Source organism: Psammomys obesus, unplaced genomic scaffold (assembly GCF_907164565.1).
Source record: "Psammomys obesus unplaced genomic scaffold, mPsaObe1.curated_primary_1811, whole genome shotgun sequence".
NCBI lineage: Eukaryota > Metazoa > Chordata > Mammalia > Rodentia > Muridae > Psammomys > Psammomys obesus.
In genome coordinates, this window is record NW_026596095.1 from 5,824,350 (window position 1) to 5,852,335 (window position 27,986).

At 39.3% G+C, this 27,986-nt stretch overlaps 1 protein-coding gene across 2 annotated transcripts in view; it reads right to left on the reverse strand.

The window, feature by feature from the left end:
* Window positions 1-27,986, reverse strand: part of Snx7 (sorting nexin 7) — an 87,465-nt gene that overhangs the window by 56,106 nt on the left and 3,373 nt on the right. For both annotated transcript variants that reach the window (XM_055628239.1, XM_055628240.1), the window contains exon 2: window positions 5,744-5,926. In XM_055628239.1, coding sequence (XP_055484214.1) covers window positions 5,744-5,926 — 183 coding nt within the window. The remainder of the gene's footprint in view (window positions 1-5,743; window positions 5,927-27,986) is intronic.

Sequence of the window (27,986 nt, forward strand, 5' to 3'; positions counted from 1 at the left end):
AAAAAAAAAAAAAAAAAAAAAAAAAAAAAAAAAAAAAAAAAAAAACAGAAGACATTTGCTTAATTCTATTTTAGATATTACGAAAAAAAAGTAAGTCTCTAAGAAAACTTGAATCCTAATTATTCAGTGTTTGTCAGCCTTATGTATTTTTTTTTCAGTCATCTATTCATGAAGCAGATGAAATTAAGCGAACTTTCCGGTTTTTCCAGAAAGAAAGCAAACACCACGCTTAAATTTGAAGTCCAAACTGAAAAATCTGTCTTCCAATAGCCATCTGGCTCCCACAGGCTTTTAACTACTGTTGCTCTGAGAGAGTGTGCTCTGAATGTAGGCTTCAAACATTATTCTTTTCTTGACATGATTAGAATTCAGAATTTGAGGAAAGTTCTATTTTTAAAATCTGGAAAATAACCTAAATATAACTGAGAAGACTGTTTTCTTGGAATTTGTACAAATGAACTGCTTTCACTAAGATTTACTGTTGGTATGTAAAAATTCTAACATTTTTTTTCAGAGTGATTTTGACACTTTTCCCAAAAGAATATAATTAATGGATAATCAATGTGAAAAGATAAAATTTTCTGTAATTTCTCAAGGAGTTTTATTTTCAGCCCCATGCTTTAACTCCTAAAATTTTAACAAATACATTAACTTCTCTCTTCCTAGTAAACAAAAAAATCTACCAATGACATGAGTTCAATACCAACCTCACATCTACTGCCTAAATCTCAGATGAAAATAAAAGTAGCATTTATCCAATTCAAACTGTAAAATTAAGTAGTTTAAGTCATAGGGTGCCATTTTTAATTGATTGAAAATTGTTAATAAGCCCATGAAACTAAACGGTCCTTAAATGTCAATATTTATGATATCATATGCAGTATAACTTAGTAAATGTTTCCTTTGTAGTTGGAAAAAGTGGGGATATATCAGAGACAGCAGCCTAAAAATCTCTATGTTCATAAAATACTTCAAACATGTAATTCCTCTGCAAAAATGATACATGACATGGAAACAGTAAGAAAGGAAAATATACATCCAGTAAGAATATGTTTAACAATGTATACATGCCGACTGATATAACTGGATGCATGCATGTATACTCATCATGCTTGCACGTATGTACTGAGAGAGTGAATCAGTCACTCTCTAGCCAGCTGAGCGCCAGACACTACCAAACAAGCTCTTGAACGATATCCACAACAATAAACTTGGGGAGTATTAGTAACAGTATACACATTCAAGCCATGGCTGAGGAGATCGGCTATAGATGTTCTTAGCCACTTCCGACTCTTTAGTAAATACAAAACAATCTGTTAAAATTTCTGGCTTGGAGATGCCAAACCATATCAACAAATCAGTCAACTCTCTCCTTATCACTCAGTCACTGCTGAAGGAAATTTTATAGTATATAACAATAACTGAAGAAAACAGAAAATGAGTTCAAGTCTCTGCAGAACATCCTATTTCTTTCTACTCCAGGACCTTCTTCTCCTCCTGAATGGGATATGAAAACAAAAATGGCTACAGTCATTTGAGTTTAGATAACCACTAATTTCCCCACAGTAGACTTCAGAACCCACCATCCTACCTACAGTGGTTCTATTTGGTTATTCATAGACAAACAGAAGTTTCCAGGCTATAGGGATAACCGGGTTTGATGACAGATCTCCAAACAGAAATAACATGCGTTCTACATACAGAGTGTGCTTCGAGTATCTAGAATGCTCCTGGCCAGCATGCGAGTTTCCGTGGGAGCATTATGACAGATGGTGGTTAACTTTTCATCTGTGGCCACAGAGCTTGGGAACTTGACACTGAGCACCAACAGGTGTATATGGAACATACCCCAGATGCATTTGTTCAATGAACACTGACCTTTGGTCCAGGATAAACAGGAAGCTCAGAAGATTTTTAAAAACTGTGTTGAGGTGAATGAGCCCTAAATCAATTCATCAGTGAAGGACATCAACCACTGCCTGCACATCATCCTGCTTGTATATCAGTGCGATACACACTATACAAACATTTGTATGTTTGTCTTCATGATGATAATATGGGAGAAAAGATCACAGATGACTCTCTGAGATTTATTTCCATAAGCCCCAAGGGAAAGTAATCTCTACTTGTTCACTTCATATGAGCCAACACCTCAAAATGTCAATCTCAACGATAAAAGTCCTTTTTTTTTTCCATGAGACAGACACTTTGAACATGGAAGTCTGGTGCTCACCCTACATAGTTGGAGAATTCCTAAGTGATCCTAAGCTGGAGGCTACCAGTGTCAGCAGGTGACTACACCTGTAGACGCTTATAGATATTAGAACGCATGAATCTCAATATTATAAAACTGAAACCTGAGCTGGGATGGACTTCAGTTTGTAAAGAGCTGGCCTAGCTTGCTTGACATATGATACTCAGTCCTGCATGGACCAGGTCAGCTGGGGCACACATGTAATCTCAGCACCCAGGAGTTGGTGAGTCTTAAATTCAGGTCATTCTAGCCATCAAGTGATGTCAAGGTCAGCATGGGCTAGAGACTGTCTAAAATCCAAGAAAGTTTTCTCAGAAAAGCCACCCAGACATGTCCAGAGTTTGTAACAACTTGGTGTCCTCCTTCAGAAGACTTCAAGTCCTCCTTCAATTAACATCATTGTATCTCCATCAGCATCTAAAACTTGAAAGCAGAAATTTCTGCCTTTGAAGTGTGGCCTGATGAGAGATAGATTCTTAATACATAAGATAAGTACTCTGAGTGACACTAACATTCAAAAAAATTAAATAGGAAACTACTGCATGAATGATATAAGCAAATGACAAGGAAATAACTTTGACAATACAATGTACATCTAGTAGGTGTTTATATATTGATTTATATATATATATATATATATATATATATATATAATGTATATTCACATAGACATATATATGTGTAGTCTTTATTCTAGGATAAAAGGAGTAGAAAGTAGAAAAGGCTACTTAGTTTATAACAATGTGAAAGACAACTTGCTATATTCATACACAGGTAAAAATACTATGGGAAAAAAGTATAAAAGTAAACAGTAAACAGTTTATGCTTAAATCTAGCTCTGCCACTTACTATACTGTACAACTTGCAAAGTTCTTGAGTTTTGGTTTATAACGGAAGAAAATAAGGGCAAGTAATGATATCTAAATTCCTGAACTGTTTTCAGTTATATAGAAAGTGCTTAAAGCATTGCCCTCTCATTGTAGTCACCACGGATGTCAGCTGGTTCATACATTCCAATGTCATTGTTATTAATAAATGTGAACAACAGTTAGGACATTGTTCACTCAGAGTACTCCCCTTTGAGGACATCCGGATCATACACCCTAATGTCATTGTTATATTGACTATAAAAGAGGTCCATTGAAATATGGTTTAGGAAAACAGTAAGATGGCTCCGTAGGTAAAGGCACCGCCAACCAAGCCAGACAAGCTGAGTTCACATGTCAGGGAATCACACAGAAGAAGCAAAGGACCAACTACACCAAGCTGTTCTCTAACAGCCACATGTGCGCACATGTGGGCACACATAATCCCACCCACACCCTCTTGAAACTCTGAGTTCATTTAAATGAAGTAAACTAAAATATGATATAAATATTGAAGAATTCACTGTATGTGAGCAAACAGGATCAGATCTCCAGGATGTTTCAAAAGGGTATATGTGAGAAATGCAAATGAGGGGAAAATAACTGTTTCACAGATCCTGGGATGCCACACTAAGGGCCTTGGGTCTGCTCTGAGCAGTATTCCTGTAGTAATCTATTCAGGTTTCTACAAAAGTCTTCAAAGTTAGTGCTGTGATCTCATTTACAAATTAAGAACCAATCAAAAGAGCTTGATTAAAATGCCTAGTAACAGCGAGAAAAGAAATCTCTACTCAACTCCATGCTGTCTTACTGAAGCCCCTCTCGATACCACGAAAACACAAAGACCTTACTCTCCCATTTAACAAAATAATTAAATTATCAATCAGGTAGACCCTGAGGATTGTATATGGAATTACTAAAACCTTTCTCAAGGGGCAGGGAAATGGCTCCGCCCTTAAGAACACGGACTGCTCTTCCAGAGGACCTGGATTCAGTTCTTAGCACCTGGATGGCAGCTAACAATTGCTTGTAACTCCAGGATACAACACCTTCCCACAGTCATACAGACAGACAAAGCACCAATGCAAATAAAAATGAAAATGAATGCCTTGTTAAAACAAAACAACTGTCGTTAAAAAGCTCAGATTCCCTGGAAATAAATACAAATCCCCGTGCACTTTTGTACTTACTAATAGGTTCCTGACCACTTGGTGCACATAGCTAAATATTTTACACTGATTACTTCACCTAAGTCGATTCTCAAAGCAACACTAGGCTCGATTACAGAACTAACTAACATCTATGAAATCTTGGGTTTTTAGCTTTAAGAACTATGAGGCTTTAGAAGGATTGAAGATACATTTTTTTAGTTTCTTTTCTGTATCAACTTGATACTTTACATTCCTTAAGGGTTCCTTTAAAACAACAAGAAAGCTAGGAGGTACTGAGAAGCTAGAGAAGCCTTCTAAGGCAGCTGATATCTTGCACTCTGAAAAAAAAAAGTAGTACTCTTTCCATCTAAGGAGATGGAGACATGAGACAGATGAAAAAGCATACTCAAATTCATGAGACCAAAAGACACCTGTAAATATTCACAGCATAGAAGCAGCTCTAACAGAGCAGAGCAGGGGCTGGGGTTGAAGGGAAGAGTCTACTGTGCAGAGCTGGACCTGGACTGAGCTCATGAGATATGGCTCTGGGAGGTTGCACTTTGTGATGGAGAAAAATGAGAGGCCAAGGACATTGCTTCAATCTATACACATTCAGGAATCACAGTGGTCCATAGTGTGGAGACTGTGCTAAAAAATGCGATTATAGAAGCATGGTTGAAAATCCTCTCAGCTAAAAGAGATGTTCTTCAACACTTGGGAAGCACAGTGGCGATGGGTGAGCCTTCCTAAAGAAGATATTTAACTTGTAAAGAAAAATTATAAATTATTCTAAAGAAAAGAACTTAATGAAACACACTATGTATGTTTAGTGTTTTGTCTGATACTCACTTTCTTTGTGCAAAAGATGACACACTTAGTTTTCGAATCAATTTCTCTTGCACACTGTTGAACACGCATTCCACATGCAAGGCACGAGTGGCAGAGAAACAAACAGTATTGCACTTTGTAATCCTCAGAAAAATTATCAATATACAATGTTACATGTCCTGCTTTTAGTGATTTGCTCTCTGTGTTAGGAAACCAGGACTACTCCTTTCCAAAGACATTACTCTATTTATTTACTCATTTGATGCTTTTGAGAAAGGATCTCATGAAGCCCAGGCTATCCTTGAACCCTTGGCATTGCCAGGGTGGCCTCAACCAAAAGCTTTGCCCAAGTACTGGGATTCCAAGCATGCCCCACCAACCAGGCTAGGTATCATCTTTAGGATAAAAACCTAAATCTTCTTCTTAACAGTCTAACTACAAAAGGCCACTTAATAATGTCTATTCAAATATCAGATTCATAGGAATCAAGTAAAGGGCGTGTAAGATGAAACCTCTCACTCAAAATGGCTTTAATGAAAAGTCAGTGCACATCATTCTGCAACACTGAACTGTATGGCCGAGAGGCATTTCCAGAAGCTCAGAGAGCACAGTGACATTCAAGAGAATATCCACTCAGCAGTTACCTTGGTTAGGATCCTGTATGTGATGAAAGTTTCAATTGTAGTGACATGGCTCTCCGGTGCGTCAACGGTAATGAAGAGATCCTTTACATCTGGTCCATCTTCAAACTTGATTTGGTTTATCATCGACAAAGGGGATGTTGGCATCATAGGGCTGAAGGAATTCATGTCCATAAGTGAGGCATCCTAAGGAACAAAGCACTTACAAAGTTAATATCAGATATTGGGGACATAGCTCAGTCCGGATGTAGCACAGCATGAGAATCTGAATTCAGATTCCAAGGACCCACATAAAAACCAGGTGTGGTGGTCCACATCTGTATACTCTCCACCAGTGAGGCAGACAGAAGGGATTCCCTGGAGACCTAACAAGGAATAAACTCAGTCCTGACCTCTGACCACCATGTGTAAGCACACACATACACACACACAGGATGCACACTCATTCGCACAGACATGTTAACAGAAACAAATACATACAGCACACATACTCATACAAATTGACTACAAAAGAAATAGTAACTCTTCAATTTTGAAGATGAGACCAGTACTGATAAAATATGGCAAAAGCAAAAAGCACTTCTAGACTCATAGTTTGATATGTTTGGCAAGTATTTTTATAGGATATTAAACTTTTATTTTCAATCGTGCTTGCTCAAAAATTCTACCTCAAAAATGATGAAGGAAGAGTCATAAATTTTTTTGGACTCCTTTGCTTTAAACATTTGCATCATCACTAAAATAAAGCTGAAACTTGCTCCTTAATGCAATAATATTAAGAGACAGGATTGATTGAGTTAAGAAGGTAAAGTCTTCATCTGTGTAGAGGTTCTAGGTTATCTCCATGAATGGTCCTTGTTTGGAGTATCAGTCTCAGAAAAGACCCCTGGGCCCAGATGTTTTGGTTCTGTTGCTCTCCTTGTGGAGCTTCTGTCCTTTCCAGGTCTTACTATCTCACCCTTCTTTCGTAAGATTCCTTGCATTCTGCCCAAAATTTGGCTATAGGTCTCAGCATCATGTAGCTCATGGCAGTTCAATGTCCTAGTGGGTTCCATAGTAATGGGAACAGGGACTGTCTCTGACATGAACTGATTGGCCTGCTCTCCCCCTCAGGGGACAGCAGCCTTACTAGGCCACAGAGGAAGACAATGCAGCCATTCCTGATGAAACCTGATAGACTGGGATCAGAAGAAAGGGGAGGAAGACCTCCTCTATGAGTGGACTAGGGGAGGGCTATGGGTAGGATGGAGAGAGGGAGGGTGGGCTTGGGAGGGAAGAGGGAGGGAGCGACAGATTGGATACAAAGTAAAGAAACTGTAATTAATTAAAAAGAAAAAAATAAAAAAGAAGAAGAAGAAAAAGAAGGTAAAGTCTTAAAAAATAGCTTTGGCAAGCCAATAGTGAGTCCGGGTCAGGGGGACTAACTAACCACTTTCCACCTTCTTCTGCTTTCTACATGTGAGCACAACAACAACAACAAAAATAATATAATGAAATATCTCTATCATGGAAGCAGAGTGGCTCTCCCAAGGCACCAAACCTGTCAGCACATGCCAAACCTGCCAGGCCTGTTCTGAACGAAACAGTAAAGGGCTAATTCCATGGTTAATTAGGTTAATCAGATACACAAAAAATACAGAAACAAGAAATTCCCTGAAACAAAAGTAACAAAAGTTGAATGAGATAGATATGTCTCATATAATGATATGTCGTGTGTGTGTGTGTGTGTGTGTGTGTGTGTGTGTGTGTGTGTGAATATGTACATGTGAATGCAGGGGGCTGTAGAAGCCTTTAGAAGATGTCAGATCTGCCCAGAGCTGTAGTGGCAGGTGGTTGGTGTAGCACACAATGAGGGTGTTGGGGTGAGTGACTTGAGTCCTCTGTAAGAGCACTGACCACTCATAACCACTGAGTTATCTCCACACTCAATGTCATACAAAAAAAAAAAGTTCATAAGACCTGTGCCCAGCTAGATTCCAGTGTCTACTATATGCCTGATCAAGAAAAGAAGAATGGAAGAAAGCTAGGAGAAAAAGAAAGGGATAGGGAATGAACCTAGCAGCCACAGAGAAAAAAGGAAAAAGTTAACATAAGGTGTTTCAGATGTTGGCACATGTCATGTTGTCCCAGTTAACCAAGACTCAGCTAACCTTTGTGGCTGGTGGGTTGGGGGCGAAATGGGTCCGTTACATTTGTTCTTTCCTAACAAAGATGTGCTTCTCAGTTTATTTTTATGTGAATTTTTATGTTTTCAAAATATTTTAAAATCAGTGCATTTGGTTTCATAATAAGAAAATTATATTAAAGTTGCTAGAGTCAATGTTGTATATGCTGATGCTCAGAAGCAGCAGTAAAAGCCGTGATGTTAAGAGGGTTGCCTAGGACCATGTAGCAGGAGGCTTTGAATTAAACATTTTGTTATTTTATATTTTTTTTTTCAGCTCATCAAGGTGACATGGGGAAGTAGGAAATTTTAAAGTACTGCAACAAAAAAGGATAATTGTCTAAAATAACATATGGGATGCTACGTATTACAACCCTAAGAAGCCATTAACAGAATTTAGAGCTTCCAAATAAACATTCCACCGGTATGTACAAAAATCCCTTTAAAACACCGTCCCACATAAAGAGTATTTTTCTCCACGGACAAGTTTTAATTTGGCAGGCAAATGTCCTCCAAGTGTCCCTCCTGCTGCATGTGACCCCAACGCTCCAGCTTTCTTTGTGCCCACCCACTCTGTTCACCACAGCCCACTTCTTCTACCTACTAAGTAATTTTGTGTTCTATTTTCTCTGCTGAAAGTGCAGCCTTTTGTAGAGTGGGAAGGATCTGGGCTGGCTTCTGAGGGCTCACAATACTGATGCATGCAGGGTGGTGTCATAAAAATATGCTTGCATATCCAGCAGAGGAAGAAAATTACAGGCTGAGCATTTAGCAATATGGATGATTTCCGTAGAAGGATTTCAATTACTATGAATCCCTCAAAAAACATTCTTAAAGCCTCAATAAAACCACTATCCAACGTATTTTAGATAAGTTTCTCCCCCAATGAAAAGAAAATACGCTGACATTACTTGAAACGTGTACATGTATAACTTGGCATGTATAACTGAGGGAAATAAGTGTTTAAAGATACACAGAAGCAACTAGCATTTAACCTTTTGTGGTTGGTTGGTATGGGAAATGTATCCTTAACATATGATCTTCTCTAATAAAGAATTCACCCCCACCATCTCTTTTCCCTTCCCTCTCCTTTTCTTCTCTCTCAACTTAGAAACATATATATTATCTTACAGTCTTTTAAGCATTGGGAAAATATCTTTTTGATTTTTCTCCCCAGACACGACAGCAGAAGGGAAATGATCTCCATGACAAATCTCTACTTGAATTATATTTAATATCCTTTCCACTGCCAATTCAATGAAAACACATATACAACAAAAGAAAACCAAGATTTGAATATATAATAAAGAAGAAAGCCAAATACGCTGCAAAATTCCCTGTGTTTTATTTTTATTCCAAAGTGACAGTCCACTGTTAGAGAAAGCATTGGAACAGTTTCTGAAATAAATGTGTCAGAATGGCCAAATTATGTACAAATTAAATGCAGGTTTGCTTGTTGTTACTCTTGGTTCAATAACTGTTTCTGTTATCAGTTCATCAATCATGCCTGCCAACCCCCAATTTCTCCAAACTCTTATTTTGAAGACCTGCCACCTAGTACCTTTGAATGTGACTTCACTTGATGAGAGGGCCTTTGCATGTCTCTATGTGTTCATGCATCCTCATGTATGTGTGGATGCCTTTATATGGGGTTCAGATGTGTGCAGATGTGTTGGAGGGACAGGAGGCATAACCTCCTCTAGAGCTGTCGGGGTATCTACCTGTCTCAAGCTCCCTAGCTCTATGCATGTAACCAAGCCTAGATTTTTGTTTATTTGGTGGTTGTTGTTGTTGCTTTGTTTTTCATTTGTTTGTTTCGTAAACATGGGTTTGGGGGAATCAAACTAAGATCTTTGCACTTTAACAACTGGGCTCTCTCTACAGGAGACAGGGTTTATATTGGACTGTTTAAATACATTCATTTGGCCTACACCTCCTGCACTGATCCTACAGATTTGAGTTCAGATACCAGCACCCACACTAGATAGCTCACAACTGCCTGTAATTCTAGCTCCAGTGGAAATCAAAACCTCTGGTTTCCATGGGAACCCACACCATCACCATGCCACCACCACCCCCTCCACCCCCCATCTCCACAACACCCTACACACAATTAAAATAGTAAAAATAAAACATTAAAAGTAAAATAAGTTCTAAAATAAGTTCATTAAAGTGACAGCTAATCATATATAACTGGTTTTATGTAAAAGGTACTTTGTAAAATGGGGAAACATAGATGGAAAATAAAAAAGGAATAAAACACACACAAAAAAAAGTTATGAATAAGCCCAGGTGAGGAGCATGGATAGGTCCTTCACTTACAGCCCAAGAAAGAAGCCTTACTCTTGAAGTGTTGGTCTCTAGATTTGGGAATGCACCATTTTTTTTTGTTGTTGTTGGCATGCCCAGTCTGTTGATCATTTGTTACAGCAGCGCTAGCAAACTTAAACACAGCGTTTCCACTCTTACCTTTGCACAGTGTAAACACCTGAGGGTGAAGGGAAGGGTGGAAGGCAGACAGACCATGAAGTTGCTTGCTCTACTGGTTTCCTTTTTCTTGTAGGCTAATACCCAGCGCCAGTTATGATTCCCAGGAGAAGCCTCAGGCTCCCTCCTACTTCCCAAACTCTGCAACCGAAATAAAAGTAATCCGCAGTCGAAAACTTAAAATCCAGGAGAGCTTGTCAGTAATTGAATGTTCAGAAGATAAACACCAGAAGAAATACAAAGGTGAGACATGGCCTCTCGGAGAGGTGGACTTTCTTAACATCTCCCACTAACAAGCTACTGGGGGATCTCTCATGAATAGAACATGAATCGCTCTGATAATGCTAAATCTCATCCGCCATCTGTGCCCAGACAACAATTTTCTTTTTTACAAGTAGAGGGGGTAGAGAAATCAGTGTGAGAAGTGTGATAAATCAGAATACTGGCATGAAAAGGCCATGCGAATAAAATTGCTGAGGCACGGGAAATAAGAACACCAAGAGACATCTGGTTAAAAAAAAAAAATAAAAATAATAAAAAAAAAAAACAATGTGAAGTGGAAGGAGGTTGAGAAGCTGTTGTAAAGAGGGACACTCATCTTGATAGACCTAAATTTAGGCTTGCCAGCTGTGTTTTGATTTACAAATCCTTCCAATCTGCCTGCTTATAATAATAATAATAAAAATAAATGAGACAGGCCCAGGAAGAGTGCTGAAGACATGATTGGAGGAAACGCTACCACTGCCGTTCTCTATAACGGAGCACACAACATTCTAATCTTGTTTGACATAATTTCCATTTCTCCGTAGTGTATATAGCCTTGTATGCATATACCACAATTCACTTAGCCACTCCTCAGTTTCTTTTATCTTTTAATTTCTTAAAAGTGCTGCCTTGGACACAATGGAGTCTCCTTGGGCTCTGTGCACTACAGTAACATTCTGAACAAAGACATTTTTTGCATAATTTTACTTGACACAATTTTCCCTCCAGGAGGGAAAAAAAAAATCTATGCTATATAATTACACTATTCTTTGTCTCTACCAGAGCTCATGCAGAGATTTAATTACCGGTGCAATGATATTGAAAGCCAGAGAGATCCTGACTTTTCAGAAGTTTAATTTCTCATTTGCAGTCTTTTAGAAAGGTCATCTATAACCTGGGATCACACAGTAGAAAGGCCACAAACACACCTACTCTTTTTAAAATGTTGTACTTATTGTGGGGTGGGGCCCCACACTGCAGCCCATGGGTAGAGGGCAAGGAACGACTCTTAGGGCTTGGTTCTCTCTGCCCACTGTGGGCACTGGGGATGGAACTCAATCCACACTTTGCTCTATCAGGAGACTCCTGTAGTTCTCACAGAGCTACATTAGTTCCCTGTAGAGCAGCATGACAGAAGGGACTCAGCACCTTGCCTCCTGTATTCTGCTGTCTCCTGCCTCCTCCATTTCCCATCCCCATCAGAAACTGAAGCAGCAAGACACCCTTACTGAATGGGGCCTCCTGATCTTGAAATACCAGCTTCCAAATCCATGCTGTTTTTCTTCATAAATTGGTCAAACTCAGGTACCATAGCAACACAGAAAGGATTCTGATATAGTATATTAAAAGAAAAAAATCCACGAATTCAGGAAGGCCTCACCTCAATTCAATTCAAGTTTAGATCAAAGTTGTAAACTTGGTCCAAGTGTTATACCCTAAATCATGGAGGGGTAGTGAGGAGAAGATAATAAATAAATAATAAATGTGATGTGTGCAATGTTGGTTGGACAATGTCCGTGTGCATTATCTTTGTCAATAATAAACCAAACAGTAAATACCTGGAGATTTTTAGGTTATCTGTTCTCTGTTAAAAATTCTCAGCTTGAAAAAGCCCAGAATCTCCAAAACAATCCTGTACAACAACAGATCATCTGGAGGTATCTCAATCCCCGATCTCAAGCTGTACTACAGAACAATAGTAATAAAAACTGCATGGTATTGGCATAAAAACAGAAAGGAGGATCAATGGAACCAAATAGAAGACCCAGAAATAAACCAACACACCTATGAATACTCGATTTTTGACAAAGAAGCCAAAACCATTCAATGGAAAAAAAGACAGCATCTTCAACAAATGGTGCTGGTCCAACTGGATGTCCACATGCAGAAAAATGAAAATAGATCCATATTTATCACCCTGCTCAAAACTAAAGTCCAAGTGGATCAAAGACCTCAACATAAAACCAGATACTATAAATCTGTTAGAAGAAAAAGTGGGGAAGACCATAGAACTCATTGGCACAGGAAACAACTTCCTGAACAGAACACCAACAGCACAGGCTCTAAGAGCAACAATCAATAAATGGGACCTCATGAAACTAAAAAGCTTCTGTAAAGCAAAGGACACCGTCATCAAAACAAAACGCCTGCCTACAGATTGGGAAAGAATCTTCACTAACCCTTTATCTGACAGAGAACTAATATCCAGTATATACAAAGAACTAAAGAAGCTGAAAAGCAGCAAACCAAGTAATCCAATTAAAAAATGGGGAACAGAGCTAAACAGAGAATTCTCCGCAGAGGAATATTGAATGGCAGAGAAACACTTAAAGAAATGCTCAACCTCATTAGCCATCAGGGAAATGCAAATCAAAACGACCCTGAGATTTCACCTCACACCCATCAGAATGGCCAAGATGAAAAACTCAAGTGACAAAACATGCTGGAGAGGTTGTGGAGAAAGGGGAACCCGCCTCCACTGCTGGTGGGAATGTAAACTGGTACAACCACTTTGGAAATCTATCTGGTGCTTTCTCAGACAATTAGGAATAGTGCTTCCTCAAGACCCAGCTATACCACTGCTAGGTATATACCCAAACCTTGCTCAAGTACACAAAAGGGAAACTTGCTCAACCATGTTTATAGCAGCTTTATTTGTAATAGCCAGAACCTGGAAACAACCCAGATGTCCATCAAAGGAGGAATGGATACAGAAATTGTGGTATTTTTACACAATGGAATACTACTCAGCAATCAAAAAAGAGGAAATCATGAAATTTGCAGGCAAATGGTGGGATCTAGAAAAGTTCATTCTAAGTGAAATGTCCCAGAAGGAGAAAGACAAACACAGTATATACTCGCTTATATAGACCTATAAGATAGGATAAACAATGAAATCTATACACCTAAAAAAGATAATCAAGAGAGCGGACATGGGGGTAAGATGATCAATCCTTGTTTAGAAAGACAGATGGGATGCGCATTGAACGTATGACAGGAGTCTACTGAAGGCATCTGAAAGACTCTAACTAGCAGTGTTTTCAAAGCAGATACAAAGACTCATAACCAAACCTTCGGCAGAGTACAGGGAATCATAAGAAAGAAGGTGAGTTAGTATGATGGGGAAAGGATAGGAGCTCCACAAGGACCAGATATATCTGGGCACAGGGTCTTTTCTGAGACTGACATTCAACCAAGGACCATGTATGGATATAACCTAGAACCTCTGCTCAGATGTAGCCTGTGGTAGCTCAGTAACCAATTGGTTTCCCATAGTAAGAGGAACAAGGACTATTTCTAACAGGAACTCAATGGCTGGCTCTTTGACCTCCCCACCCCCAAGGGAGGAACAGTCCTGTTAGGCCACAGAGGAGGTCTTTGCATCCAGTCCTGAAGATACCTGATAAAACAGGATCAGAAGAATGGGGAGGAGGTCCTCCCCTATCAGTTGACCTGGAAAGGGGCATGGTGGAGATGAGGGAGGGAGGGTGGGATTGGGAGGGAATAAGGGAGCGGGATACTGCTGGGATACAGAGTTAATAAAATGTAACTGATAAGAAAAAATATAATTAAAAAAAGAAAAACAACTAATTAAATTGAAAAATAAACAATAAACATTCCAGAACAGATATGAAAAAAAAAAATTCTCAGCTTGGGCATTATAATAGGAAATTGGTTGCAGACAGTGTACAAATGAATGTGTGAGCCTGTGCTCTAACAAAACTTTAATTACAAAATAATTCCAACCATATCTATTCCTGTTTATTTTATAGGTACTGGATAGACAGCTACATGATATGTAAACTGTTTATAATTTAAATACAATGGAATATTCTATTAGATTCCTATTTATTTTTTACTTTTTGTAACGATGAGATTGGACTCACAGCATCATTTATGTTCTGCAAGTTCTCAGTCACTTAGCTACATCCTCAGCACAAAACTCATCTTAAAAGCTTAAAAAAGATGGTACATTTAAGTATGATAAAGATATAGTCATGGTTAAGGAAAAAAAAATATCTACTAGCTTTCTTTGTGGTATTTTCATGGAATTCACAAATACAAAATAGGATTTTTTTTTTTTTTTTTTTTTTTTTTTTAATGATTGGCACCCACACGTGTGCCTCGGTAACAAATACTGCTCTGCCGTTTCAAAGCTATTTACACCAGGAATGCTAAGTCTGTACATGATAACAGGCCTACTGAAACAGCCTTTTTAAAGCCAGTCCTGGGTTATTGGATGCATGCAGGAGACATCAGCCAACTTTCCAATTGTGGATTCAGCGATGACTAACTGGAAACAGAATAAGCCAGGAAAAGTACTCTAACCAGAACTTCTAAAGAGGTTGGCAGTATGGATCCTACAGACATACTGTGCTGCACACTCAGCTAGAGCTTATAGACAGAACTGTTTCTAACACAGCCCGTGGGCTGTGCTCTTAAGTCATGGGTAAAATGGCTCTTATACCATAATAAGCTAAAAACAGTCTCCTAAACAAAGATGTGGTCTTGGTAGATGTTTCCAGGGAAAGGGTGTAGATATCACACATTTATAAATTATTTCTGGGAAGACATAATATATGCTTACACATATACTAGAGAAAGACAAAGTAGACACACCGAATATTCTCATTTCTTAGTAATATAAATAAACTGGTACATACTTCATATAACAATATCCACAAAAAGGGATTCATGCAGAAGGTAGAGCATTTAGGAAACATTCACAGATATTTGGTATCTTTGTCAATAATAATTGAGAAATATATGTTCTACTTATTCCAAATGAAAAGAACCCTACATCCTAAATTGTATCATCATAGAGCCTCCTCTGACCACAGGACAGTTTTTTTATATCCCACACTGAACTAAGTAATCACATTTATATCTCCACCTAGACTATCAATATAGTACCATAATATCTACTTAAAAAAAAAAAAAAGCTGGGCGTGGTGGTGCATACCATTAACCCCAGCACTCAGGGAGGCAGAGACAGAGGGAGCACTGTGAGTTTGAAGCCAGCCTGCTCTCCAAATCAAGTCCAGGACACTAAAAAAACCAAAACCAACCAACCAAAAACAAAACAAAACCTCCAAAAACATAAGCTCCAAAAAGATAAAAATATGCTTGTATGATCCTTGGAAGATCTCATTACAAAGTAAAAAGCACCCACCCGAAGCACAACAGCGAACCCTGAGCCTCCTAAGTGGGATCAAAATTTTAGTTAATCTGCTCAACAAACCGATGTAGGTAAGTGTGATTTACCTACATCCAGATTTTAGTATTGTAATACTAAAATTTACAGAGCTAACATATGATCATTGCCACACACACACACACCCAAAAAAGCACTTACTCTCTTGGTTTTATTTTGTTTAACAAATGTTTAAGGGGTACCCATCATTTGTCCGTCACTGGGCTGAAGAAATATCAGTGGCCAGGATGGGGAACACGTCTGCTGTCATAGAGCTTGTGTATTAGCTGGTTAGGAAGGAAGTAATACATTTCTTTATAAACGGTAAATAAATAAACTCTAGTAAAACCAAAACCTAACCCTGTGATGTTAGGTTAGTTTTTGTTGATCTTGATCAAAGAAGATATGGTTCGTGCAACTTTATTCTCAGCACTTGAAAGGCTGAGGCAGAAAGATAAAATGGGAGTTTAAGGTACTACTAATTGACACCCGGTCTATAAACCCAACAAAACAAACCATTAAGTTTCAGTGAAGAAAGTAGTAAAACTTGAGCCTTGCTGGGGAAAGAGGTGAAGAAAAGGGAAGGAAGGTTGCTGCTGTAAAGCTCAGGACAAGTGGGGGGTGGGGGAAAGCAGTAGGGAGGGGCGCTCTAATGAGACACTGTGAAGGGTTACTGTGTAGAACACCAGGGAAAAGTACAGTACAAGATCAACAAGCCCAAGGCAAAAAGAGGTAAATGTGAAGGAAAAAGACAGGAGATGGATGGATAATGAGTTTTGATGAACGAACAATCATCAAAACATTTGAAAATGTACTGGGTTAGACTTTCAGGTATTCTCATTGTCTTAGTCAGGGTTTTATTGCTGTGAAAAGATACCATGACCAAGATAACTCTTACAAAGGAAAACATTTAATTGGTGCTGTCTCACGGTTTCAGAGGTTTAGTCCATTATTGTCATGGCAGGAAGCATGGCACCCTGCAGATGGACATGGTATGAAAGAGCCTAGAGTTCAACAACTTGATCTGAAGGCAGCCAGGAAGAGACTGGAATTCCACACTGGACAGAGCTTAAGCAGAATAGACTTCCAATCCTGCCCCTGACAGTGACAAACTTCCTCCAACAAGGGCACACCTACTCCAACAAAGTGTCATTCTCCTAATAATGTCATTCCTTAGGTGCCAAGCATTCAAACAGATTAATCTGTGTGGGTGGGTAGGTGGGGATTTCTATGTACCCTCATCTTTGTGTTGTAGGCCTTTGCAAGTGAGGGGAGAATTCCAGAATGAAAGGTACCCTTGAAATCCAACAGCGTGGTGTTAGTCACATACCAACATACGATGTTTTCTGCATTGTCTAACTGGGACTATGTATGGGTGTTTTTAGCCAGTTAGAAGCAGTTCATCATAAAAGCAATGCAGCTACAGTTAACCTCAATTGCACTTCTGTTATGTATTACAAATTAACAGGAATTTTTGCTTTAAAGATATTTAACACTTTATTACAAATATGGTTTTCTTTCTTCAGAAAGACCCACTGTATTGCCTAAAAATTTTCTTCAGGACCAAAGTCAGAGGTAGCAGGATTCATCCTGTGTGAGGACTATATCCCCTGTTAATTGCCAGGAACTTGGTAATGCCTTTTGTTGAAGGAAAAGCATTCCAGAGGCCTGAAAGAGATTTGCTTTGGAAGCAGGATGCATCTGAACAGAAGATTCCAGAACCATTGCCCATTTCCATCAGCGTACATGTTCTGTTCCTTCTGACACAAGAACAGCATCTTCCAGTTATCAGCCACTTCCTTAGCATGGACTCAAAATGGAGAGGGCTTGTGGCTTAGACTCAGCCTATCAGTGACTCACAGCTCAGTTCCAGCCGACTGGGTAACAGGCAAGAAATAAATGTTAATTGTAAACAAACCACTGAGACTGTGAGATTGATGTACATAACCTTTGAAAAGACAATGTGCTCAAGAAGTTAAAACAGACTTACACATTCGATTATTTCAGCCTTTGTACAAGAAAAACAGTTAGGGTTCTTTGTTTCTTTCTTTTTTCCTTTTTCTTCTTTTTTCTTTTGAAGACTCATCTGCCAAGAATCTGACACATTTGGTCACATATAGTAAGATTTTCATTTTAATCTGAAACAGTCTTTATGTTGTTCATATTTCATTGTAAATAATGTTTTTCTTTTTATTGCTTTTTCTTTTTTCTTTTTTTTTTTTTTTTGAGACAGTATTTCTCTGTATAGCTATGGCTGTCTTGGATGCACTTTGCAAACAAGGCTGGTCTCAAACTCACAGAAATTCGCCTTCCTCTGCCTCCCCAAGTGCTGGGATTACATGTCTGCGTCACTGCACCTGGCCCTGTTTTCCGTCTTAAAACAAAAAAAAACCTATCTACCATTCACACCATAGCAATAAAAACATCTATGTGACTAGGAATGATGGCCCAGCCCTATGATTCCAGCACTGAAGAGAAAGAGGGAAAAGAATTCTAAGTTCAAGGTTCAGGTTGGGTTATATGAGACCTTGCCTCAAGCAAAGCAAAATCTGACAGAAATGTAAGTTGATAGTAAAATAAAATATGTCAAATTATGGTTAGAAATACAACAAAAAAATGCACTGCAAAAAAATTTATAGTACATTGGTCATTGTACCAAAAGCCTGTAATCTCAGCATTCAGGAGGTAGACATAAAAGAACCGAGAGTCTGAGGCCAACCTGAGACATATAAAGAATCCTGGCTCAAGCAAAATAGAACAAAACAAAATGTGCCAGATAAAATTCCACACAAGTTATGGTTCTACTCGCAATAAGTAAATCTCTGAAGACAGAAGAGAGTAGATTAGTGGATGGATTTGGGTGGATACTATCATAGCTATTATCAGGGACTGGTTTACATTCAGTGTCTCACTCAGTTAACCGACTTATGAAGTTATCCCCCTTACAACAATAGGTGAATTTTAATGTTTGTGAAATGTACCTCAATAAAGTTGGTCTACAAGAGGAAAGAGAGAGCAAATATATCAGCTCTACTCAAAGTAAGCTTAAAAACAAAGGAGCGAGAGTCATGGCTCAGCAGTTCAAAGTACATACTGCCCAACCCGAGAACCTCAAATCAGTTCACAGCACTAAATCTCATGCTGCACAGTAGTCCTTAACTCCATCTCCATAGGATCTGATGCCCTCTCTTCTTGTCACCAAGGGCACCTATAACATGCTCGCGCACACGCGCGCACACACACACACACACACACACACACGCTCAGTTATAATAACAATATTACTTAAAATTATAAATCGACTAAATATTCTTCTTAATTTTAAATAGTCCTTGTTAAATATTTGGATCTTACTATGTTCTAGTGATTTTTTATGTATCTTCTAATAGTTTTATTTCCCCTTTTTATCTGCACTGCAGGCAATGCTATGTTGTTCATCATGATTGATACAAACAGTACCAGGGTTAATCAAATATTCTATTCAAAACAGGCAACTTATTTTCATGAGATAATTTTTCACCAACTTATAGGGAAAACTTAAGGTATATATCTCAAGAGATTATGTCAATGTGTAACATTATTTGTGCATTTTCTTCAGAAAGGACAAGAGTACAAATAAACAAACACTTGGAGCCAGTATATTCTGAATACTCCTGCATCTGAGTGTCCTCATAAACATTGTAGCTACTTGGAAAACTGAAACAGGCTGTCACTTCAGAAATGTGCCTGGGAAAACTACTCTGTCCCTCAAGGATAAAAACATAAAACTGCAGGAAATAAGATATTCTTTTTAGACACTGAGGTCTAAACAATGTTGATAAAGCTTCCCAAAGTATTTGTAACAATCTTCTACATTGCCCCAGAGTGAAAAGATAGAAACAGACATTTGTATCTGCTTTAAGGAGCTGCTGTCTCCTTCCCTGTTAGAGCAACGGTACCTGGCCTCTTCTAAGGTCAAAGGACCTTTGCACAGGGGTCACCTAAGACCAGCCTGCATAAGATATTTACATTACTATTCATAACAGTAGCAAAATTATAGTTATAAAGTAGCAATGAAAACAATTTTCTGGGTAGTGGGTCACCACAACCTGTGATACTGTTTTAGAGGGTTGCAGCATTAGGAAGGTTGAGAACCATGGCTGGAAAGGTCTCTGCCGTTTTCTTCACTTGCTTTGCCTTCAAATATCACTCACCACCTTCAGATTTGCTCTACAAACCACCCTCTTCTTACCATTTTACTCCTTTCCTTCCAGACTTATCTTTCAGCCTTCTAACCAAGCACTCTGGGTGCTAGTGACTTACTTGTCCAAGAATTGATGATTTTACTGTCATTTCTACTTGCATTTGTCCCTTTTCGGACAACACAAAGAGGCGACTTTATCCAGGATCCAGGCTCAACCCTGCTCTGTCATCTGGAAATAACATCACTCACCACTGATTAAGATTAATTTGTTTTCCTTCTTAGTTTTGAATCGGAATTGGAAAAACAATATAATGCAAACTGACTTTCCTGGAATCATTAGAAAATTATTGTTCATAATTGAGTCTCTGAATCTAAAAATGTCAAGGTCCATACCATTTGCTAATACAAACAAATACAAAATACCAAACATTCTGTATCTAATTGTCCTACTCTCCTACCTTCAAGGATCTTAGCTTATTGGAAACAGACGAACAATAAAAGTTTTACAGAGAAGAAAAGTTATCTGTTTATGAGGTAGCATTATTTATTGGTATTAGATAATTCCCAACAATGTCACGGGGAGCACAGAAGAGAAAGAAATTAACTGTATGTATAGAAAGAAGAGTAATTCTGAGAGGAAGTAGTTCTGAGCTGCACCATAAGTAGCAGGAAAAATCTTGCTTTCTTACTCCCAACAATAATTACACAGAAATAAATTGCACAGAAAGTAATATAGTCAGCTCAAGAGTGGCAAAGGAACAGATGTAGATCACCATCAGAGAATCCTTTTCCAGAAGATACTGAGTCATCCTTTCTGGAATGGCTTCTAAGTTGTTGCATTTTTAAACAGCTCCTAAGATGTGCAATTGATTCTCAGGACACTGAGTTAAAAGGAGCAGAGAAGAGAGAAAAGCTAATGCATGTCCCTGCTTATCAAGAACCTTGACCAGAAAGCTTACTGCCCATCTATGTGTGTGAGCACACTCAGAACAGAGGCAACATGCGGGGAGTAAACACCCAGAGGCTCTGTCAGTCATTCTCAGAGGTTATCCTGTAAATAACTACTCAGAGTGGAGCATGAGAGCCCAAAGCAGCACCCATTGTAACGGTGGGAAGTTAAAGCCTGGCTTGGGACATGGTTCAGGGAGTAAGTGAGTGGACTGGAGTTCCAATGCTCAAAACCCAGACAAACGCAGCATGGGCAGGGAAGCCCAACTGAAATCCCAACAGAAATGGAAAATTCCCAAAGCAAACTGGCTAGTTAAGGGTAGCCAAATTGGTGAGCCCTACATTTGATTGAGAGAGCCTATCTCAAGGAATAAGATGGGAGTACAATAAATGGTGATTCCAGCATCAACATAGGTCTTCCAAATACACATACTTGCTGCTTACACACATACACACAGACACACACACACACACACACATGTATGTACACATACATGAACAATGGGAGGGGAAAGACAGAACTCACTATCTCTAACATATGGGCAGATATGATGAGTGAGTGGTGAACAAACACAAGATAAAGGCAGAGTATTCTGTCCTGGATTCCTAAGAAACTATGACACAAACAGAAAATTAAATGGAAAGCAGGAGAGTTTGGCCTGCACCTCATGATGGTAGATACAATGACAGTAATCACCTCATGCGCCTGCCACTATGTCTTCCTACCATAAAGGACTGTATCCCCTCCTGAACCGTGAGCCAAAATAAATCTTTCCTCCATTAAATAATAATAATAATAACAACCTGTAATCCCAGCCCTTGGGGAGGGAGAGGCAGGCAGATTTATGTGAGTACAAGGCCAGCCTGGTCTACTAAGTGAGTCCAGAACAGTCAGGGCTACACAGATAAACCAAGTCCTGAAAAACTAAATAATAATAATAATAATAATAACAACAACAACAATAATAATAATTAGTAGCAGTAGTATAACACTACCCCCACCAACAACAATATTTAATAACAGGATTGGAAAGAGAAACATTAAGAATTAGTGATTAGAGGGATATTATTCACCATGGGCATTAAGTTGAAGGAATAGGCAAGACATCCATCAACTTAGGATTTTTCCCATTTTATTTATTTTTATTACAATTTATTCACTTTGTATCCCAGCTGTAGCCCTCTCCTTCAGTCCCTCCCAATAAAACAGCCCCTCCCTCATCTCCTCCCTGCCCCTCCCCAAGTCCACTGATAAGAGAGGACCTCCTTCCCTTCCCTCTGACCCTAGGCTATCAGGTCTCATCAGGACTGAATGCAATGTCTTCCTCTGTGGCTTGGTAAGGCTGCTCGCCACTCAGGAGGAGGTGATCAAATAGCTGGGCCACTGAGTTCATGTTAGAGATAGTTCCTGTTCCCATTACTAGGAAACCCACTTGGAGACTAGGCTGCTATGGGCTACATCTGTGGTCCTTGGTTAGAGTATCAGTCTTAGAAAAGATTCTGGGCCCAAATTTTTTTGGTTCTGTTGCTCTCCTTATGAAGCGCCCGTCCCCTCCAGGTCTTTCATCTCCCCCTTCTTTCATAAGATTCCCTGCACTCTGTCCAAAGATTGACTGTGAGTCTTAGCATCTGCTTCCATATCCTGGTGCATAGAGTCTTTCAGAGGCCCTTTGTGGTCCTGTCCTGTTCCCTGTTTTCTCCCTCTTCTGATGTATATCCTCTTTGCCTTTCTGAATGAGTTTTGAGCAGCTTACCCAGGGTCCTCCTTCTTCATTAGTTTCTTTAGGTGCACAGATTTTAGTATGTTTATCCTATATTATATGTTTAATATACACTTATACATGAGTATATACCATGTGTTTCTTTCTGATTTTGGGTTACCTCACTCAAGATGATCTTTTCTAGTTCCCACCATTTGCCTGCAAATTTCATGATTTCTTTGTTTTTAATAGCTGAGTAGTATTCTATTGTGTAAATGTACCACAATTTTTGTATCCATTCCTCCATTGAGGGACATCTGGGTTGTTTCCAGAATCTGTCTACTACAAATAAAGTTACTATGAACATGATTGAGCAAATGTCCTTGTTGTGTACTTGAGCATATTTTGGATAGATGCCTAGAAGTGGTATAGCTGGATCTTGAGGTAGCACTATTCCTAATTTTCTGAGAAAGTGCCAGATTGATTTCCAAAGTGGTTGTACAAGTTTATATTCCCACCAGCAATGGAGGAGGGTTCCCCTTTCTATACATACTCTCCAGCATATATTATCACTTGAGTTTTTGATCTTCACCATTCTGATGGGTATAAGGTGAAATCTAAGGGTTGTTTTGATTTGCCTTTCCCTGACAACAAAGTACGTTGGGTATTTCTTTAAGTGTTTCTCTGCCATTCGATATTCCTCTATTGAGAATTATCTGTTTAGCTCTGTACCCCATTTTTTAATTGGATTACTTGATTCATTGTTGTTTAACTTCTTGACTTCTTTATATATTCTGGATATTAGCCCTTTCTCAAATATAGGGTTGGTGAAGATCCTTTCCCAGTCTGTATGTTGTTGTTTTGTTCTGATGACAGTATCCTTTGATCAATGGAATCAAATAGACAACCCAGAAATAAACCCCCACAACTGGGTTTACTTGATTTTTGACAAAGAAGCCAAAACCATACAATGGAAAAAAGATAGTATCTTCAACAAATGGTGCTGGTCTATCTAGATATCTACCTGTAGAAAAATGCAAATAGACCCATATTTATCACCCTACACAAAACCAAAGTCCAAGTGGATCAAAGACCTCAACATAAAACCAGACACACTAAACCTGTTAGAAGAAAACTGGGTAAGAGCCTTGAATTCATTGGCACAGGAGACAACTTCCTGAACAGAACACCAACAACACAGGCTCTAAGAGCAACAATCAATAAATGGGACATCATGCAACTTACAATTTTTTCCAGTGCCCCTCCTGTTAATTTAATATGTTTAGTATACTCTATTGTCACCTCCTCTTACTGGTGGAAAAGGACAGTTCAACAGCCACACCCTGCTTTCCTCTGGGACCATTAGTCACCCAGCTTGTGCTAACATTTTTAGTGGCAGGACTCAGACTGGCACTGTAAAATCACTGTCATTTTGGAAACTGCAACAAGAAAACTTAACTGGCTATTTGCACCAGCTGGATCAGGAGAGGCCAACTTTTCCTGCAGAGAAAAAACCCAGCCTCTGGAGACTCCGGCTATCATGCTCCACCCATAGACTACATGAGTAAGCAGCCAGGGCCTGCCCAGGAGCAGTTCCAAAGGCCAGGCCTTAACCTTGAGGGGTTTCAAGGGCCAACCCCTGTCCTGGAGGACCTCCAATGGTCAGGCCTCAGCACCCTAACCCCCAGACTTCCTTAATGTTCCTAGAGGAAGAATGGCCATGCCCCACAAGAAAAAAAAAAACAAAACAAAACAAAACAAAAACACAAAAAACTCACCAATCCCTGAGCTTGCCCCAAATCAGGCCACATAATTCTTCCTGGGAGTGTGTGTGTGTGTGTGTGTGTGTGTGAGAGAGAGAGAGAGAGAGAGAGAGAGAGAGAGAGAGAGAGAGAGAGATTTTGTGGTTTTCCTTGGCTCTCAACTATGTCTGGCCCCGCCTCCCCTCCGCTCAAGCAGAGTTGTAACACTTCCACTGGGGAAGCCTCTCCCCTGGGAAGAAACACTTAAAAATGACTCAACCTTGAACTGAACTCAACTTCGCTGTTTTTTGGCTCTTCAGGCCTGCTCATGACCCTCAAACTGTAAACACTTAACTCACCCAGCCCAGGATGGGTCTTCATAAAGAGTGAAGAACAAGCCTAAGTATTTCCTGAGCTAAAGTACATTGCCCCTTCTGAAGACTTTCTTCACAGCCATGGTCACCAAAACACAACCTTAGTGATTATCACTGCTTATTCTCCTTGAGGATGTACAGGGGGGCAGGGGCAGAATTTGGGGACAGCAATGGTGTAATAAGTTTTCTCAGCTCTAGTGCCAACAGAAGATGATAGTATTAGTCTGGTGCTAAGCCTCAACAACTTCTCAGGCTCTCCCTTAATACAGCTTCTCAGAGAATGGATACGGCATCCTCATTTGGAGATGAGACCATTGTTGTTTGCCATTTCTGGCACAAGTCTAGCAACTCCTCCTCAAACCCCTGTCAAAGCAGGAGGGTGGAACAACCTCAGAGGAGGCACAGACAGTTCAGGTTATAGCAGACTCAATATGCCTTATGACCTTGAAAAAGTGACATTTGTTTAGATGCGGTAGTGTGCTATTTGATTGTATTGATCTTCCAGGTACCAAAATCCATATGAAATGCTTCCCCATAAAACAGTCCTATAAACAGTTCTTGTCTAACTTAAATGTAAAGTTTCATCCTTTAATATTATAACTGATCACACATGCTAACTCAGAGAATGAGAGGATTTCATACTTTTCCTTCCCTTCTTCCTTCACTTAGAAAATAATATACAAGAGCACTTCACATGTAAGAGAGCTGTGATTGCACAGAGTGGCATTTCCAGTGGGCGGAAAGAGTTCTAGATCAGCTCTATAGTCATTTATTCCTCCTGCTCTTCTCCCACTCCTTCCCTCCCCCCAACCTCCTCTGCTCTACTCTCATCACTCTGAGCCACAATACAGAAGCAGGCCTTAGGGAAAGAGGGGCAGAGACATTCATTTAATCCTCATATTTACTGTTTGTCTTCATCTGAGTCTTAGCTCTTCAATGACCTTCCACAGAGAAACAACTTTCTAATTTTCTAATCAGTGGAGCTAGGATTTCAAATACGGGCAATGGCAGTTGTCTCTGGTCCTGACCACTAATATATTCCTTGGTTGCATTTCCATTTATAATGACTACTAGAATCTTCCTCATTAATTCTCAGCTCAATTAAATGTCACAGCTTGCCCCCAAAACCACTATTAAAACTTGTCAAGATGGGAATGTTGAGGACATTACACAGACTTGGTAATTGTTATACTTGCTACTGCCGTGCAACAAGCCATCCCAAAATGTATCAGTTCGGGACTATGAATATAGCTTAGTGGTAGAATACTTGCCTTGCATGCATAGGACCCTTAATTCAATATCCAGTACCTCAAAATAAGTACATAATAGCCAATATGTAGCAGTCTGAAACAAACTCATTCTATATATAAAATATAGGATATATATGTTCTATATTTTACTATGCTGTAGTCTTTCAGTGATGACTTGAGTCTTTCCCACTGGCCTTCAAGAGGAATTGATGACTGAAGCCAACAGGAATGCCAGGTTTTGCAATCAGTTATACAGACATTTCCCTTGCCATTTGCTGCTGCATGGCCCTTGGACTCTGGCTGGGCTGCAACACAGATCCCAGAGCCATCTTCCAAGCTGGAGGTCTTTGGCTGTGCTTCCGAGAGCATACCAGATCTGAAGGAAGTATATGGTTGGATTTTCAGACAGTGCCCCCCTGAACAGAGATGACCTGGTGGCTCCCTTCACCAGAGCAGCACCATTTCCATGGTGCCATATCAGTCAAGGTGGTCACATCCAGAGATTCCAGGAAAGAGACATAGATCGCTTTGCTTAATCGAAGCTGGTAGGTCACATCATAGATGAACACGTGAAATAAGAGATACAAAGGGGTAATCTTTACTTGAAGCTACGCTCTACCTTTTGATGCTATGTATGGTCTAACCAAGTTATCCTTCATTTTCAACCACAGGTTCCATCTGTCCATGTGCTGTAGGCCACAAGGTGTGTCCCTATGATAATATCACCTTGGTAGCTTCCCTGGGAGGAAATATAACATGCTATCAAAGGAAGGTAAAGGGGAGCTCAGAAAGCATGCTCTATGTTGTCTCCCTACATGACTAACAACCATGCTGGCTGGAGGTGTGTTGCTCTGTATTTACAGTCGGCCCTTTCTGCACAGCTCCAGCCTTCAAGAGCAGAGCAGAGCAATGCTAATGGCTTTTTGTTACTATCAGACTGTCCATGCTTCACTGGACCTGCATTGATATCTCACCTGGGTATTGATTGATAGATTATCTAACACAAAATAGAGATTGGGAAAAAAAAAACATGAAATGTACAGGTTTCCAAATATAGAAGATAGATAGATAGATAGATAGATAGATAGATAGATAGATAGATAGATAGAGACATATATCTCAAGTTTCTTCTACATACTTGAATATTTGATATACTCGTTGGCCAGTATAGTATGCCCATCGGTCACTCTGTGGTTTTCATATGGTCTTAGTTTTGTCTTCAGGCTTTGTGTCTTAGGAACTTTTTGTCAGTGTGTGGTCACTGGGGTGGAAAGCCAAACAAGGCTGGATCTGCTGAGAGATCCTTAGGCTTAAAGGAATGCTTATGGGACCCAGACTTGGTTCATTCAAGATGCTCTTTAATATAAAACGTTCCTGGTCTCTTTGGCTTCCTGTTTGGAAATGTGATAGTTCCCTTTTCCCCATCCTTCTTCCATATGATGCCTTCTCTACACTTGAGGCCTTCTCTACACTTGAGCTGATAATCATATCATGTCCCTGAGCCTCTATCACCTGTGATAAGTAAGCATCTTTTATTCATAAAATAGCTGACTATTAGGTATTCCATATTAATAATGAAAAGGCTGACTATCTCAATAATTATAACCTATTATCTCTCAAAAATAACAATTTCTATAAGAATGTGGTATTCTTTTAAACCCTCCCAAAATAAACAAGCCTGCTACTAAATTTCTATTTAAGTATAACAAAATCTTAAATCTTCCATATTCATACAAGACATATTGGCTTCTATGGATCAGCTCTTTCTCTCCAAAGATTATAAATAAAACACAAAATGACCCATTCTGTGACCTTGCTAAAAATGGAACTAGGAATACTCCTGGTCCTTATCTTTCAGAACTTCTGTATGGTCCATTTTAATGGACTTATTTTACTTTTAATTCATATGAACATACGTGTGTCGGTGCATGTGTGGATGT